This window comes from Necator americanus, chromosome I, assembly GCF_031761385.1.
Source record: "Necator americanus strain Aroian chromosome I, whole genome shotgun sequence".
NCBI lineage: Eukaryota > Metazoa > Nematoda > Chromadorea > Rhabditida > Ancylostomatidae > Necator > Necator americanus.
The window spans coordinates 19,156,280-19,173,905 of NC_087371.1; the positions used below are offsets into that span (position 1 = coordinate 19,156,280).

The following is a 17,626-nucleotide window of genomic DNA, read 5'->3' on the forward strand; positions in this document are numbered from 1 at the left end:
TCTTTTTGCTCATTTTCATCCAATCTATATGTCATACTATTATCTTTTATTAATATCTATTAATCTCTATCACATCTCTACTTTATCCAGCCTACAAGTATGGAAAAACCAAAGATTCCAAGGAATGACATTGTTATCAACGAGGACAACTATGATCTCTTCGAGGTGAACTCATTCCACCCCTCACAAATTCCAGTTCCTGGTTTTTTATTTCAAAACAAATCTTATTGAATTATTTGAAGGCTGCAACGGCTGTGGCGACACGCGGCCGAAAGAGTCTTGCGGAGATTCGCGGTCGCAAAGAACCGACGCCAAGTAGCGCTGCTGAAACAAAAGAGGTGCATCTTTGCTCAATACTACCATCTAACAACTTTTTTGCATGCAAGCGACAAGTGCTTAGTCAGCATTAAACAGCTCGCTGCCACTTGATACAGTAACTACACTGACCGCGTGTTTGCGAAGGGTTGCTGAACGATTGACGTATGTTACATAATGATAAGGCGCTCTTGATAACTACTGTTTTTGCGAAACACTTCTGTTTCTTGAGGAATGGAACGTTAGGCTGTCATTCAGCTGGGGGAAGTTGGTTTGGATGTGACTCCATCCACAGCCACTCATAACGAGAATATACGATAATAGTAAATTCCCTCAGAATCACAGAAGAGGTACAAAATTTGCAAAGTCGCGATCTCGCCACGGGTATTGTTCACATTTGGGGACGGATCTCACTGAATTCATCAAACAACTCCCAAAATACGTATAATATGTATGATAACCCGGTCTCCCTCTCTCTCACTATGCAACTCGCCACGGTGACAGAACGCACAAAACGCGTCCGGAATTGCACGGACCAAGCCGCTTCTGCCTGTTTGAGTTCCATTAGTTGGAACGCGGACATTGGACGTTGCTGGCGCTTCATCGCGTTGCGAGTTGCGACGCCAGGAAGGCAGGGCCAGACAGAGCTGTTTCACACGTTTTCGTTCCTATCATTAGTGGGAAATTGGATGCGACTCTTCCCATGTTCGTGAACTGCAGTCTGGCCAAGACGACAGTTGCGAAAGCGGCTGCGGTCGAAACAGTGCGGTGGAGACAGCGGTTGGAATCGAGCTGGGACCATGGCGAACTGCAGAGATGGTAGCGAGGATCCTTACACGATCCCAACAGCTACGCTCCACTGCGCCGCTTTGAGCGCGCAACATTTCGTTTCGACTGTCGGTCTTTCGCAGCTGTCCACGCTACATGTCGTTTTGACCCAACTATACATTCCTATAGTCGAATAAAAGCGACCTGAGCCGCTTACTCAACTAAACCGAGCCAACTCTAACTCTCCCCTTGACCCAACTCTATCGCCATCTATCCTTGCGGGTATCCCATCATCAAAAATTTCGGATTTGCTACCACGACGCAGTAAGGATCGTAGATCTAGCAAAACTGATCCAAGCTGCAGATTTGTGTAAGGCATTTGCAGGTTGGATGTTGTGAAGGTTTTGGAAAGACTACTGGAATTCCTGGAAAAAAACCTGAGCTTTTGTAACTCTGCTGTTCTACAATCGAATACATACAATTACAACTAGTAACGTGCCGCATGTGCAGTTGCAGGCATAGGCGCCGCGTTTGCCACCGAGCGAGAGGTATAGCGTTACCGGCCAATGCTTGACCGCTCGCTGGCAAACATAGCGCGTACGAATCAGTCAATCAATGCGGGACGTTACTAGGTGCCTCGTTGAAAAATTCGATCGTCAAGCCCGTTTCCCTCACCCATTTTTCAGGCCCAGGGGTATTGATAGTTGTCAAGCTCATATTCGTGATCTAAACCGTTAACCCCTCTTTTCGTAGGTAGATCCCAACATAGTCAGTACCATGATTTGCGCCTTCGCGCTGCATGCGCTCAATGTTCGGCATAAGCTTTGTATCGCTGAAAACGTCGTCAGCCACCATGGCGCCACACACCATCGTAAACATCGCTTTGATCGGTTTCAAGAGAAAGTGTGATCTATTTTGGAATTTCCTTTTTAAAATTATCCTCCAAACTCAGTTTGTCGATTATTGAGGACATTGTACTCTTCAATGAGATATCAACGATGTTTACAATTTCCTGCTCCATGCAGTTCCAGGTGGCAGCAGCAACCACAAAAACTGGACCGAAAGGCGATGGTGCAACAGCTACAAAGATCCGAAATGTAGGCTCTCCAAATCTTTACGATATTTTGCTTTTATTAACGTTCTCTGAAAGGTCTCATTACTTCAAGAATATCCGGTCGAATTTCCAGGCTCTCGGTAATGCAACGAATATCCGAAAAACCGATAGCCCATCTCCGAAGCCGGGCGACTCAGAGAAACCAGCGAAGAGGTATGCGACTCGTCGAAAAACACAGGAGATCGTGAACGCGTCAGCTGAGCCTAAGGTAAGCAGATTGGTCCAGTCAGCCGACGTATAAAAATATGACCACTAAAACATCACGATCTCGCATGAATTTATATTTCAGATAAAGAAAAGGAAACAAATGTACAAGAGAAACAGATTTATTCGTAATCCACATGATATCGATGTGCTGTTAGGATGGGACAAGGAAAACACTTTCGAGAAGGTTGGCAAATCTTGGGAAATTCTGGATCGTGTTGGTTGAATAAGAATTGAATGAATTTAGATGGAACAAATGTTTATGGTAGCTGCTAAAGAGCGAGTCAACGGCTCCACCCATAGGAAGAGGAAGCGAGCTCCTGCGTCGAAGATCTGGATCAGCGACCTTACTGTAGGATCATTTTCACTTTATTTCTTCAACTTCTATTCTTCTTTTCGCATTCTTCTTCTTGAGCTAAATTTTAACAATACATGGAGGTTCTGCGCGTAAGAATTACATAGGATTTTTAATGATACAATACAAAGCAGCTTCTAAGCGTGTGGAGAGAGCATCATTCATTTCCTTTCCCTTCGTGTATCCGTGCTCCTCTCTTTCTAACTCGTTCATTTGAGCTGTTCGCATTCAAAAACAGTGTTTTGGAATTGGAGAGGTAAAATCGAAGCTATCAAAGCCTCAAAAAGTTTACTTTAAATTGCGTACCCACGAGAAAAGCAAAGATTTGTTCCATTCAGATATGCGTCTCGAAATCACAGAATATTACTGAGTCTAAGGGTCTTTTCAAGCCTGCCAATGTTTCAGTTCTACTTTTTCCGAAGAAAAAAACCACTTTCAGGACATCGACAAGATCTACAAGGCGTCTGAGATCAGGGATATCATCGCCTCAGCTAACGATGTATAAATATGTTATGAATTTCCATACTGATGTTAATTCAGAACTGTTTGAATTGATGTTTGTACAAAGTAAATTATTGTTTGCTTAGAAGTTATACAAACGTATACAGACCACCCAAGTTGACCATGCAAGTCGGAGTTGTGAGGTTAATTCTGGATACTGTGCTATGCCCTCTCTGATCTCTCGTTGGTGACATGAAATCGAGAAAGTCTATATTTCTGATTTTTTTTTTTTTGGAAACACAGGTCAGCTATAATGATTAGAAATTTCATGAATTTCCAAAACACTCCCTTTAGTGTTGCTCCTAGCTGCATCGACGAATTTGAGTGAAGGAAGTGTTACATCACTCGAGTCAACATCTTAATTTTTGAACTCATTTTCCACAATGTTCCGAAACTGGAAGTGCAAGCTATGCAGTGTGCCTCATGTTCCCGACGGAGTGGATGTGGCACAGTGGTACCTCATTACCACCTCATCTCATTACTATGTCTTCGATGACGTAGTTACTTTGGTGAAGAAAAATCGCAGCCCCAAAATCATCCGATGGAAAGATAGGATTATTGGCAGGGTATAAAGTAATTTATCTGAATATTCTCCTGCAAATTTAAAGTCTCCTCTTCCTCTCAGGGCAAGGACAGTATTCTGCATCGCCTCCAACGTTTCCTTGAGGTCCAGCCTGTCCTGGGGTGCCATCCATGCCATTGAAACCGTCTTTCCCAGGTTGTCCTTGAGGTCCAGCAATTCCGTCAGCACCAGGCTCTCCTTGTGGTCCGTCGTTTCCGGGATTACCACGTGGTCCGGGAATACCCGGACGTCCTGGCATACCGGGTTGTCCTGAATTTAGATCCTGATATGAATACACTCTAATGATTGGAAATGTGCAAAAAATAATAGAGTTGAAAGAATGTAACATTGAGATCAAATAACTCGGGGCATGGAGGAAAGTGTAGTGGAAACAATTCGGTACGTATGGAAAACAAACCTTTCCCAGTGAGACAGTCGCGTCCAGGAGCGCCGGGCATCCCAGGCTGTCCATCGTTTCCAGGTTGCCCTTGATCCCCTTGTTCTCCTTGGGGTCCAGGCTCTCCGTCTTTTCCAGGCGCTCCGAGATCTCCAGGTTTTCCAGGCATTCCTTGGAATCCTTCCTGTCCGGGAAGTCCATCGGGTCCAGGGGGTCCAGCTGGACATTTGAGGCACCCTTTGGGATAGTCATTAGGCTGCACAATGTTGAGTCCAGGAAGTCCAGTGGGACCGTTCTTGCCATCAGGACCTGTTTCTCCTGGTTCTCCAGGAGCACCAGGGGGCCCGGGAGGCCCTGGCGGACAGTTCTGTGCAGGTAGTCCACAGCCTTGAATGATTTGTAGAAACGCGATGTGTAACTAATTGAAATGGATGTACATGTCGGAAGAAGTTGACTACTCACTGCACTGATTGGCATTTCTTTTATGTCTACCGAAGATTCCTCGTACGTACTGCTCTGCTGTGGATCCACCTCTGCGCATCACCATCATGTCATCCCAGGTGTCGTCCGCAACATTCTGGACACACGTCGAGGAATCTCCAAGAATACTTTCGACACGTTCAACTTACTCGAAACGAGCCGAGCTCTCCCATAACGTCATCGTACATCTCGTTGATGTCGTTGGTGATGACGATTGCTGCCCACAGACAGGCAATCACGCATGCGACGCCGCACGCAGCACCGATGGACACAGCAGTCCTCACCATTCTGAAACGACCTCGAGTAGTGAGTTTGCAGGATTTTCTTTGGGCTAACTGTGTGCGCACTGCAGCGTTGGAAGCGCCTGAGAGAAGAAGGATGGGAATGAGTGATCGTACGGCGTTCTTGCTCGCTTTTAAGCGCGCACGATCAGGATCAGGATTTCTTCGCTTCTCGATGCCATATGGGCGGAATTCCAGTCCAGTGTAGCGAACGCTAATGTTTCTGACCGTGAATTCTTGAAATACTGAATTTGGAACCAACAATGTGGACAGAATGCTGCATTTTTTCCCAGTGATTGCAGATTATTTTGAGAACAAAGGATCGAAAGATTACGTATTTCAATAAAACTCTATTCTCCTGGACTTTATTCTTTTTTTATTGCTATTCACAGTATCAACATCAACACAGTATTAGTCACAGTAGGAAAGTTTTCTAAATCTCCGCTGACTTTGAAACAAAATTGTGTAGCTTTTTTAAAAATTGTATAGTTTTGTCAAAAGGTAGAGTTTAGCTAGTTTTTTAAAAGAGCGCTGTTGTCGTGTTGACCTGCGTTGCGCGCTGTGCAAGTGGAACTTAGTTCGCCCGAATTCGTTCAGTGCAGTAACACCCGTTTAACGGCAGCTATACCAAGTGTCAGTTCGTACTGGTAGGCTTGAGCTTTCCGAGTCAACTCCTTCTGTTCGCTAGAAGGAGGTGTTCGGTAGAGTTGAATGATACTGTCTGATGTTGTGGCCATTCTGACACTTTGATTTTCAAGATGTTTCTCGTCACTCGCTTCTGCAGATCAGTTCTTTTTGGGTAGTATTTTTTTCTTAATGGAAAACTTCGTGAAATCCTAAATCAATGTTTACTGAGATTGATGTAACTCCGCGAGGGTAATGGAGCTGCTCCAAGTTATGTCCGAAAAATTTCGCTCTGAAAAATCGCATCAAATGGATGTAGAATCAAACTGGAAACAAAAAGTCCTCTTCGCAACCTTTCGCAGAACTTTCTGCACTGAATTTCTTAGCCACCGTTTGGTCAATCCGGCACAAATCCATCTGCGAATCGTCACCGTTCAAGTTTCGAACTTGCTAGGCTGCGAGCGACCCGTGATTGTGGGCTACGTGTCGACAGAAGCCGCTTTCCCAATAAATCCATAGATAAATACTGTGTATCAAAGTCATCCAGTATCCAGTTATTCCTTTGCTGAAGCACTTTGACCATGCCTGCAGAATTGATGTTCATTGCCAAGAAGATTTCAAAAAAAAAAAGAAATATGAAGAACTACCCCATGTCTTAATGAGTCAGTAGATTTCTTATTATTTTTGAAATGCGAGTTATAAAATTGAACTTAAATACTTAAAGAGGAGTATCTGTTTTATATTTGCCCAAATAAGTGATTTAATGCGGAATATAAAGGAAGACACTCTGAGTGAGTTTTGTTACAGATGGAAATTATTGCAAATCAGCAACCACGCATAGATCTATTCCGATTCTCGACCTAAGACGACCTATTCTAAATTATTCAGATTCTGCGTCTTCATTTCTTTTTAGGGACAACGCATTGAACAGTTATCAATGTGAACATTTCAATGTCAAGAAAAAGTCACGAGAAAACACATTTTTTGGATTTCTCTGCTCCTGTTTTCCCGAGTGAGTGTAGTCCTGAAGTGCACTCACTGCGAGAAATCGAATTGTCAAAAGAAAAATAGTTTAATAGGAAGTATTTGCAGAATTATTACACTCACTTTCATCCGATTCTTGGACAAATCAATCTCCTCCAGAATGGTATTTCCAAAAGGTTGTTTATGCTTATGACATACTCGAAAGCAACTTGATCAATTTGTGTAAAAATCACATTTAGATTTCTCAAAGTTCCCAATCTGGAACCAGCGTTATCTAAAGCCCAAAACAGAGCTATGAAAAATGGTATTGTGATTTTAAAAATGATATTAGATGTGTTCTCGAAAAATACCTGTTGTTGTTAGTTGTGCTTTCTCAGAAGTTCTGAGTGCTTGGCCTGGATGGCTATCAGACCCAAGATTACAATAAGCTGATGCTCCGATCCTCTTTTTAAGTAGTTCTTTCTTAGAGTGTTTTTTTACTTATATGGAAAGAACGGGTCCATTAAAGCAAGCAATTAACGGTACCCTGAGAGTTAAAATGCCAAAAGTTTCAGAATTTCAACATTGCCAGAGTGGTGTAGTAGTCTAAACCTCACAGTGTCACGCGTAGGTCCCAGGCATGGACAACTTCCTCAGTTCCGGTCAGAGCAAGGGAAAGTGGTATGGCAGAAAGGCAAAGGACTTGAGGGATAGCTTCGAAATCATCTACAAAAGTAGTTCAAAACCAGCAACTGAATAGACATAAATGTCTCTAGGTCCTTCAAGAGCTCGATCACAATCACCACTTTTTTCTTCTCCGCAATTGCTCCTCACATGGGTGTACGAAACAAATATGCAAAATGATGGTAGGCTTCTCACTGGAGAAGTCAGAAAATGAATTTTTTTCTACATGTACACTAATTTGTGTTATTAAGATTTGTTGCAATATTTGATCAGAAAATGTTTCTCTTTTTTTAATACCTACAAGAAGCACGGTCCGACAGAACGTGACGCTGACTAGTGTTGCATCATTTGGATGCGTAAAATTAGATTTAAGCAGAACCAAAGATGGCGACTGAAGTAATCACAGCGACAATGAAGACAGCGGGACTGTACGTACATCCCTAGTTTTTGGAAGATATGAAGTCACGAGCTGCGATCGACTTAACACGTGCACCTAAATTCTCAGCTCCCATTCACTCCGATGGAGGATGTGGTAGAGGCTGCGCAATAAGTCATTCCATGCAAAACACCATTACATTGAATGTCAGAAATCTCTGGAAGGAGTAATGTTACTAAATCCCAGCTAATGATATGATCTCCTCTTGAAACAGTGACTTCCCGTTCGTCTCTCTCTAGAAACTGGATGCGTCAACTTCCCAGAAACTACGGAAATAAAGCACTACTCGATAAAAAAAGACGCTATAAATGAGGACTCCCGCTGCGTGAGAAAAAAAGAAAAAAAAGAAAATAATACAAGTATAGGTCTTTTCAATGTAGTTAATTTTTCATTCATTTTTTGACATAAACTTGATGGAACACTAAAAATAGCAATTACGAATGAAATAAGGAGTTTTCTAGCAAAATATGGGAACAGAGGAAAAGGAAAAGAGCTTTGCAACGCGGCCCTTCCTGCAGCGCGCTCACCTGAAACCTGCTCCGCGCCGCTCTTTTCTCACTAAACAGCAAGGAAAAATAGTTGAACCACGCTGAAAAACAAACATCGCAACTGTACCAGTGCTGGAATTTGTTCCACGCACCCCCTTCATTAGGGGGATAACAGTCGGTAGGTAGCGTGAACGAAGCGCGGAGCAAAAGTGAACTTATGCTCTCCCTGTGGAACATGAGATGGATTTATCATTTTTGCTATGCACAGACTTTTCCATGCCATTCGTGTATTCTATCCACCAGTCAAAATTGAGTAACTGAGAGGTCCAGAGAGGAGGTTTTGAGTCACACCTCCAACAATTAAGCTCCGGCTTTCCATTCTAGGAAGGTGCAATGCCCGCCCGCTAACTTTAGCTCAGCAATTTATATTGATTGCTTGACATATTTGTAAGAAACAATCTCCCTGCACCCTGCAGAAATGCTTGGTTTGGCAGTGCTAGGAGGGAAAGGGTTGAGTCTCGGCGGTAGAAACCTACTGTTCATAGCATACAGGACTTTTAAACCTTGCCCACCGAGTGAAGATGACTCTCTGTGAGTCCTCGAGAGGATTACTTTATCTCTGCCAATGTCCTCGTCGTTTGGCGTAGACCTTCGTGAGCGAGCTGATCTCGACTCTTCATCGAACTAAACGGTTCGACCGGCACTATTTATAACTTTCTACTATTTCTTTATTGCTATTATTTCGTCGACTTCATCTTAGTGATTTGAAAAGTACAGAAGACACATCAGCATAAAAAAAAACTAAACCAACTGTTTTGTGAAACAAATAATTCTCTATCGAATAACGCATTGCCATTTTATTTCCCACGCAAAATTTCACTTGAAAAATAACGCCTCGTCTTATGAGCCCACCCATTAGCTCGGAAGGCAATCTGCACAGATAGCAATCACTGGAAATCTTCGTGATATTAAGATGTCACAGGAATAGGAACTGGTCGTATCGTAGCCATTATCAACACGACTGTCCGTTGAGTACTGATGGACCAGGTCTAGTTCTGACAAACTTCTTTTCTTACGCTCCAACACCATCTCCTGAACAAGGACGTTGTGAAGCGGTAAAATGTGGAAACACGGGTCCAACTGCGTGGAATTGTTGTGCCGTGCTGCACTAGTATCGCGCAATACTTGTGCATGTGGCAGAATGTGGATGAGACACTATGAACCGTTTCATAAGCGTGGCCACTGCCACCGGTTTTTGGCACACGCATTTGCACACGTCACATACTAATCCCGTTATTTTATAGCATGGTCGTGACCATGCTCATCGTAGACCTCACGTTTCATGCGACAGCCTTCGAATGATTTGTTGAGATTTACGAATAAAAAAACTGGAAAATATTGAACAACACGGTTTGCTTCCTTCACTTTAGTGAAACACTCTAATATTATCACCACGAAAACTGATTTCGAAAACATGTCAGCACTGCTTAAGTAGTTCGGCACACTCCGCTTGTACTGTAACGTTGGCGCCTTCCACTCTGCGGTCCATAGCTTCGCGTAAAATTCTTCTTGCTTCTTCCTAAACGAATAACTGGGAGATATTCTCAGAAAGTGATTATCCCCTCACTGTACGCATGCCTTGTTGCCCTGTGAGATAAGACAAAGACCCAGGTAGTGTAAGTTGGGAAGATACTTGGGCTCTATCTCGTATGACTTCAGGAAGTACCAACGCGCCCTATCAACTGAAGGTGGCGGCTCGTTACCCGTCAATTGGAACACCGACTCCACTTTCTGGAAAAATATTCAGTTCAAGAAAGAAGGTCTCACTATCGTCATCTACATTTTTTGCTACCTTTCTTTCAATAGAGTTCAAATTGCAGAGCTGAAATATTGTTCTCCCTCTGACGAATAGCAGTACATAATCATCTGGATTCAATCTAAGGCCTTTGGTGGTGTATTCCTGAAAAAAGGGGAACACTGTACTCCATCTGAACAAAGGATAATGAAAAAAGGTGCTCCACATTAGAATATCATGTCGTGAGTGCTTGCGCGGTATGCGTATCTACACAACACATATCTGTATATCCGACGCCATCCGCTTTTGCTAGGGTGTGGATTCTATACTAGCCCTCTTCCTTCCTTCTTTGGAGCTTATGAAAGGGTGTGTGGTCTATCCACTTACCTGCGGAGACTAATCAAATTATTAGATCAATGCCTGTTTTTGCAGGCAAATATGATACCAATTGATTGACCTCGCAGGTATGAAAAGCTTGGATTCCCTTGGACCTCTGGATCGTTTACCGTACACATGGGGTGCGACCTCTTACCGCTGCGTTGCTCGTTTGAACGAGATTATCAGTTGCTTACGATTGTCTTTTTAAGTTCAAGAATTTTGTCCATTTCGAAAAGGTAATCGCTGTTATATGCGGTAGCAACGGCGGCCCATCTGAGAGTATTGATGTTCTTCTCATCGTAAATCGCAGCTTCTACTGCACACGATGTGGCTGAAACAAGGCAGTGGATAGCGTCAAGAAGGTCTGACCAGTTCTTCACGGGAAGCTGTGAACCCGCGTGCTCACCTTCCAAAATCAAATATCTCTTCCTCTCCTTGTCACTCTCAATGTCTGCCAGCTCTAGTGTTGCTCGTGCCAGTCGCCATAAAAGCTCAGGGGCTTTCTCACCTTCTTCGTATCTCTGGAAAGGAAAAAGGTTGCCGACAGTTTTCTTCTAAGGTCTGCTCAGCTAAGTATGCAAACGAAAACCTTTTTAAGTTTCTTGTAAGCCTCCCCAATTACGTCTGTTCCAAATAACTCATCAGTATCGTTGAACGCAGCCTGCATGTAACATACTAATTCGTAAATCATATTGTATCGCAGTTATGGGAGCTGTCACACGTATTTGCTCGCTCTATTGCCTTTTAGTCGGTGGAAAGTAGAGAAAGCGAGGTGTAAGCTCCAGGGAAATTTTCAAGATTTTGTCTAGCATCTGGATTTTTCGAGCATGAAAAGACAGCGATCAAAAAAATCTGCTCTGGCCACAAATAGGTGAGGTCGCTTTATGAACAACTGTAAATTTCTCGATTGCTTCAAAGCGTCACACTTTTTTTCAAGCTCCTTATCAATCACTGATCCAATGTACTTCAACTCTATTCTTTTAAACTATATCCTGTTTTCTACTTCGCATACGGGTTTTGTGCCATTTTAAGCCATTGGATACTTCACTAACTGATCCAAGGCATTACTGACTGGTTCCAAACTAATTAGATAACCCTCCAGTTGAAGTTTTTGGTAACGTCCACAACTGAGTAAACGCTGCTTCTTGCCGTTTTCGTAAATCTTCCCATCCTTCTAGTTTGAGCTTCCTTCAGTCCACATAGACATTAGATTCGCCAAACATATATTTTCTACGCGAAAGCTGTCACTATATTTCATTCAAAATTGGAATGAAATTCTACTTCGAAACTTCCAATTAGCTAGCTATTGCTCAAAACCAGGTAGCCGATGATTTGTAATATTTCTTCATGAGAATCCGTGACTGTTCTTGTCCAAAAAATGCTGCTGTTTCCATAAGTCAGTCCGGAGAGTAGCGTACAGATATGAACTTTCTTATTTTATCACACACAGAAGATTGAGCCCGTAGTTTAATCGTACGGGAATCAACCCACCATTATGTAAGTGATGTTCAAATAGAATCGCTGACACGTTGGGTGCGATGAACAGCTCACTTGAGGCAGATCTTTGAGAATGAAACACCCATCACAAGCGGACGTCTTTTCCCTTGCCATCTGATATAGCAACGTAACGCGTTAAATGAAGACTTCATCGCGACATCCAAATCATCTACGTTGCGCTGCAGCACAGAGATTCGCTGGAATCCCCCGTGGAAACCGCATCCCAGGCACCATTAATCATCTCGCTGTCACGAATCGGAGAAGGGAGCCTTCAGGTCCAGTGGCACTTTCCCCCATTACCTTGTGTAAATTCTGTGGCATTGGCTCCGCAATTTGGTCGAACTGCCACGGGAAACAGGGATTGCATCCATACACATCTACCTGATAGTGGGACTTGCGTTAAAAATACAAACCTGACCCAACATTTTGCTGTACCAGTCATGATAGGTAGCACAACCAGCTTACAACCACTGCTTCCCTGTTAACTTAACCTTTGATTGGCTTAAAAAGCATGTAGTGACACTTGCAACGAATCCCTTCACTATAGGCTTATCGGCTCATCTGCTGTCGAGAAAGCTGTACCTTTTTAACAACACATGTGTTGTTAAAATCTAGAAAAGGTCGTCAAACACTAGACAGAGGCAAATTCTTGCAAAAAAAAGGAACGTGAAGCTTCTTTTAAAAGATGAAGAATTCAATTACAAGTAGTTTTCAACAATTTGAAAGTGGATTTAATAGAATCTAATGACCGAAAAAAGCTCAGATTTTGCGCACTTTGTTAGGTTCTGAAAATCGCGAATAAATTCGTGATGAGAGGATCGAGAAAAACTATTCAGGTAGATTATTGGAGAAGAAGGTTTGCGCTACACAAAAGTCATATCGCTGTATTTTTCCACCTCCTATTTTTTTGCAATTTAGATGGAACAGAGATGGGAAAAACTGCACTTTTCGAAGCCCTGAAAATCTGAGAGAGGAAATGGTTGGCTACAAAATACTGGAAGACGATTTGCTCCGCAATGAGCTGCAACGAGTTATTGAATTTTATTCAGGATCATACACGTTTCGGCGTGCGGCGGCGAAAAAAATTGAGATATTGGGATGTTTTCCCAATATCTCAATTTTTTTCTCGGAAAGGAAAAGGAGATGGCATTTAAAAAAATCGCTCATACACTTGGATACAGGCAATGAGGAAATCCATATGTGTAGGATTTCTTCTTACTGCACTGCTTGGTTCTCCTAAAATTTGGATGAGAAAAATCCAAAAAAGTCGAAAATTTCCAACTTTTGTCCCAAACTTTTGCCTAAATTCCAAAAAAGACTAAGAGCTGGAAGAAACAGCGACATGACTGTTTTCAGAGTAAACATTTTTCTCTGAAGGACTACTTAAAATATTTTCTTTGGTCCTCTTATGACGAACTTATTCGCGATCTCCCACACATAACAATGTGCATGGAATCCGAACTTTTTTGGTTATTAAATTAACTAGTTAATTAATTAATTTAGTAACCGAAAAAGTTTTTCAATTAGTTACTTATTCCATCAAATCAATTTTTGAGCTACTGAACACTACCTAAAGTTGAATTCTTCGTTTTTAAAAGTGGTTTCAAGTTCCTAACTCTTTCGCAAAAATTAGACTAAGCGGCTTGTCGAACCTGCGCCGTCCTATTCTCATAATCTAGGAAGCAAATGTTGGTTTTTTTCGTGTTCTTTTTTCGTCCTTCTTCTGTAATTCGACATATTCACCTGATTCTTCTCTTTCTGTCGTAGTATGTGCTTTATCCAGTGTTTAAAGATAGTTCATAGATTTTGGAACAAAAATAGAACAGAAAAGAAATTTTAATATTTCAATACCAATATATCAAATATATCAATCCAATACCAATATATCAATTTGAGAAAATTTGCCTTCTTTGCTACCTATTTTTTCCCTGTTTTGTCAGCTACCCCATTCTCTATTTTGCAATTTGTTCGTCGGCAAATTTTCGATTTTTCTTCTTTAAAACACATGAAAGTTTTAATACGCTGAATCGGCCGCAACCGAGAATTGTTGCAAGAGCGTTGGAGGAGGGGAAGAAGAAAGGGGGAAGGGGGAGAGGGAGTCCCATCATCACGCTTGACCCTTCCCTTCCTCTTCACTTCTTCCCTTCCTTGACGGATTTAGTTAGTTCAAGAGTTGCGTAAGAAGATCCTGACTGCATCCAATCCTGGTCTCCCTTAAAAGATAACATTCGATAGAATGAATGCATAGTGACTATTTTTCAGTTTTCAGCACTGGATGTTGTTGGTGATGGCGGACTACTTTGGCAAGCTCCGTCCTCTAGCCGGTATCCCTGGCATATTTGTCACACTGCTCGGGCGAGGACAATGCGCGTCGCATCTGGGGGACGCCCTAGTTCCTGAAGAACATAGTAGACATCAGCAGAATGGCGACGGGGGTGTTGACCTCGGTCGGCTTGTCGCACTAGCAAGTTAGCAACCTGGCACCGGAATCGTCGTACTACCTCCTCACTTACTTAACCTGTAGCCTCGGCTCTAGGATGCACAAAGGTGTCCAGCTACTAGATGGACACCCTTGTGGCATGGTTGAACTTGCCGAGAAGACGAAGTCTCGTCACCATTGCTGCCTGACCACAATGGCCACAGCGGCGCCGCGCTGAGGTGTGAGGTAGGACTTGCAGCAGTTTCTCTACAACAATTAGCGCAGAATAGTGTGCTGACATGAAAAGGGATAAATGTCATCATCGTACTGATAAAGATACGGTTCTACGTCAGATCATGTAAACTGTTTGCTACTATATTTAGGCAGATGTTTGCATTCGCATTTCCAATTTCTGAAAAAACGATGTTACCAACCTACTAAGAAAAGGTGCGGAGTTGCGGTGGAAATACACATGCGGAATAGCACATGGTGGTGAAACACAACAGCAGCTTTCATGAGCACAACGTTTCGTTTACTTCTTGGCAAATTCACTTCGACTTTTGCACGGTACTACTAGGACCATTGGGCCCGTATAAACCATTTTACCGTTCTCTGGCGATGGCGCACCAATTCGACGGGGTTGGACCCGTCTCACCCTAATTTACCGCTTTGCGGCGCCAGCACACCTATTTAACACCGTTGGAACATACACACATACACACACGAGACAGAATACGTCCGTTATTATATAACATGATTGTTATCTGCTGTGTATGCACGATCGGAGGTTCGAAACCGCCCAAGTGCCAACCAAATCCTTGTGCAGCACCCAAGTGCCTACCAAATCCTTCATCATCCTTCATTGCAGAAGAATCTCTTAGCGACTGTGCTGCACCAACCCTAATTAGACTTCTTCGAATTTGAAGAAGTCTAATTAGGGGTGGTGCAACTAATCAAAGGGTAACTCACTGATTTCGAACTAATTAGATAAGTCTATAATTGAAACTATAGACTATAATTGAAATTATAATTTCAATTATAGACTTATGACTTATGAGAAATTATAGACTTATATTTTATGAATTTCCTCCACAATGGTTTACCGCCTCATAGTGGCGTGGAGGTGACACTGGGCGTCGAACTGCGATGCACAGCGGAGGTTCGTCCTCCGGCAGGGTCTCCCAAGCTGAGAAGGAGTTCGACACATCCGACATTCCGACTTCTCGGAATCGGAAGCCTAGCTAAGAGTCGGACGGTATGGCGACCGGTGAGAGGCGATCAAATCTCAGGTTGCTCAGGATGTCATTGATTCTGTCTCAGACTGTATACTTACAACACGAGAGCAGTGTCCACAGACGCGGACCTGCATGCCCTTCTCGGAGCTGCAGAGCGTATCAAATTTCACGTGATTGCTCTGCAGGAGACCAAGTGCAGAAGGAGCGACGTACGACAGATGAATGACGGTACACTCGTCATTCGTGGAGAGAAGGTTCCGTCGCGAAATGTAGGCGGTGTCGGTTTTATTGTGCACCTATCTGTCGTCCATCTCGTCGATTCTCATGAGATCCTGTCACCTTGCCTGGCCATTCTTCGCCTCCGCCCTCTGCGCCAAAAATCCATCAGTATCATCAACTGTTACTCACCAACATCAGCAGCTGATGAATCCGAATTGGACGCTTTTCACGAGGAGCTGGAGGAAGTAGTCCGCGACGAGAAGTCCTTCTACAGATTCGTTGTCGGAGACTTCAACGCAAAACTAGGAAAGGCCACAGAAGAGGAATACAGGATTTGGACTAGGGGACCGGAATGAAAATGGCAATCGCCTCGCCGGGCTGTTGTCCGCCGCTCGCCTCTTTCATGGGAACTCTCTTTTCATGAAAAAAGATCATCGCCGGTGGACATGGGAATCGCCCAATGGCGCGACTCGTGCGGAGATCGACCACATACTCACCAACCGGAGGTGGTGTCTACTTGACGTCTCAGTAGTACCATCCTTTTGTAGTGGTTCTGATCACCGTCTCCTTTGTGCGAAAATACGACTTAGCCACACGATGGAAAAGAACATCTGCTATCGGCAACGAAGGAGAAAAGAAGTCGGCTACGACGATTGCGTACTCGAGGACTCCTTGTCCCAAGGTGACTGGCACATTGAGGAGGACCCAAACGTGGACTACGAAATGCTGCTCAGAGGATTATGAGCCTGTGCTGAACGTGCCTCGAAGCCGCGCACGACAAACTTGGATCGAATTCCGAAGACCACCAAGGAATTGTTGGAAAGAAGAAGGGCTTTGAGGCTTGATCCGAGTGCACATTGAGTGGTTAGTAGCAAACACTAGCTGCAGAAAAGCGTTGCAGGAGGATCTTTTGAAGTACAGACAGAAGAAGATTCTGGAAGCAGCACAAAGAAGAACGAGTCTAAAGAAGTGCCGCAGGGATCTCCGCGAATATAATATTCCGCTAGCAACCTCGCTGAGCGAAGACAGCACTCGCACGTCTTCTCGTCGTGAGATGGAAATCATTACGGAAGGGTTCTACTCGAACCTTTTCCGTTCATCAACTCCTGTGTCAAGCCCGAACATCCCCACTGGTGAAGCTCCAGCACGGATTCTCCCTTCGGAAGTACGAGTCGCTATCAAGAGCATGAAACCTGGCACTGCCCCCGGACCTGATTTTATATCAGCAGACTTTCTTCGGGTTCCGCTTCATGTAATCTTAGCAGCGCACATGACATTCTACCTTCAGAAAGAAAGGATCCCAGACCAGTGGAAGACCTCGCGAACCGTTCTTATCCATAAGAAAGGTGACCGAGAGGACCTTCGGAACTACCGTCCGATATGCTTGCTGAGCGTGTTATACAAAGTATTCACCAAGATCATCCTCACGCGCATATCTAGGACGCTGGATGAATCCCAGCCTCAAGAACAAGCTGGATTCCGCCAGCTGCTTGGACCACATCCAGACCGTGTCGAGAGTCATAGAGGTTTGCCGGGAATACCGCCTGCCCCTTGTTCTAACCTTCGTCGACTATGAGAAAGCCTTTGACAGCATAGAAACGGATGCAATACTGTCAGCGCTGGTCGATCAAGGTGTGGACGCATCGTATGTGAGGACATTAGCCAATTGCTACGAACGATGCACGACTAGGATACAGCTTTTCCACCGCCCTCTCACCGTACCCATTGGAAAGGGGGTACGACAAGGCGATACTATATCGCCGGAGCTGTTCACGGCTGCATTGCAATCGATAATGAAATCAGTTACCTGGGAAGAAAGGGGCATACGTGTTGATGGAAGATTTCTCTCGAACCTTCGTTTCGCGGACGACATCGTTCCCTTTTCGAGCAGTACCAATAAGGCAGAAACGA

At 43.7% G+C, this 17,626-nt stretch overlaps 6 protein-coding genes across 9 annotated transcripts in view; 4 read left to right on the forward strand and 2 right to left on the reverse strand.

Moving 5' to 3' along the window:
* The window catches only part of RB195_006169 (uncharacterized protein), a gene marked incomplete at both ends in the record, with an annotated part of 32,500 nt that extends 29,239 nt beyond the window's left edge, over positions 1–3,261 (forward strand). For all 3 annotated transcript variants that reach the window (XM_064179093.1, XM_064179094.1, XM_064179095.1), the window contains 7 exons: positions 91–165; positions 243–338; positions 2,115–2,180; positions 2,271–2,405; positions 2,487–2,588; positions 2,649–2,753; positions 3,196–3,261. In XM_064179093.1, the coding sequence (XP_064036081.1) occupies positions 91–165; positions 243–338; positions 2,115–2,180; positions 2,271–2,405; positions 2,487–2,588; positions 2,649–2,753; positions 3,196–3,261 (645 nt within the window). The remainder of the gene's footprint in view (positions 1–90; positions 166–242; positions 339–2,114; positions 2,181–2,270; positions 2,406–2,486; positions 2,589–2,648; positions 2,754–3,195) is intronic.
* A 598-nt stretch (positions 3,262–3,859) lies between these two features.
* Positions 3,860–4,983, reverse strand: RB195_006170 (uncharacterized protein; the record flags this gene model as incomplete). The annotated part of the gene is made up of 4 exons (XM_013451172.2): positions 3,860–4,089; positions 4,238–4,603; positions 4,679–4,793; positions 4,846–4,983. The coding sequence occupies 4 exons, from the start codon at positions 4,981–4,983 to the stop codon at positions 3,860–3,862; spliced, it is 849 nt and encodes a 282-aa protein (XP_013306626.1).
* Positions 4,984–5,570: 587 nt separating this feature from the next.
* Positions 5,571–15,475, reverse strand: RB195_006171 (uncharacterized protein; the record flags this gene model as incomplete). 2 transcript variants are annotated; one of them, XM_013451171.2, is made up of 8 exons in its annotated part: positions 5,571–5,755; positions 9,510–9,751; positions 9,800–9,963; positions 10,025–10,132; positions 10,540–10,676; positions 10,752–10,866; positions 10,935–11,006; positions 11,897–11,956. In XM_013451171.2, the coding sequence occupies 8 exons, from the start codon at positions 11,954–11,956 to the stop codon at positions 5,571–5,573; spliced, it is 1,083 nt and encodes a 360-aa protein (XP_013306625.2). The 2 variants fall into 2 exon arrangements, with proteins under 2 accessions (XP_013306625.2, XP_064036084.1); XM_064179096.1 differs by lacking the exon at positions 5,571–5,755 and adding an exon at positions 15,365–15,475 and having other exon boundaries at positions 9,650–9,751; positions 9,811–9,963; positions 11,837–11,956.
* A 239-nt stretch (positions 15,476–15,714) lies between these two features.
* RB195_006172 (uncharacterized protein) lies at positions 15,715–16,071 on the forward strand (the record flags this gene model as incomplete). The annotated part of the gene is made up of 1 exon (XM_064179097.1): positions 15,715–16,071. One exon carries the CDS (start codon positions 15,715–15,717, stop codon positions 16,069–16,071), a length of 357 nt encoding a protein of 118 aa, XP_064036085.1.
* Positions 16,072–16,312: 241 nt separating this feature from the next.
* Positions 16,313–17,291, forward strand: RB195_006173 (uncharacterized protein; the record flags this gene model as incomplete). Its single annotated transcript, XM_064179099.1, has 2 exons — positions 16,313–16,397; positions 16,555–17,291. 2 exons carry the CDS (start codon positions 16,313–16,315, stop codon positions 17,289–17,291), a joined length of 822 nt encoding a protein of 273 aa, XP_064036086.1.
* On the forward strand, positions 16,770–17,291 carry RB195_006174 (uncharacterized protein; the record flags this gene model as incomplete). The annotated part of the gene is made up of 1 exon (XM_064179100.1): positions 16,770–17,291. One exon carries the CDS (start codon positions 16,770–16,772, stop codon positions 17,289–17,291), a length of 522 nt encoding a protein of 173 aa, XP_064036087.1.
* Positions 17,292–17,626: the final 335 nt, after the last annotated feature.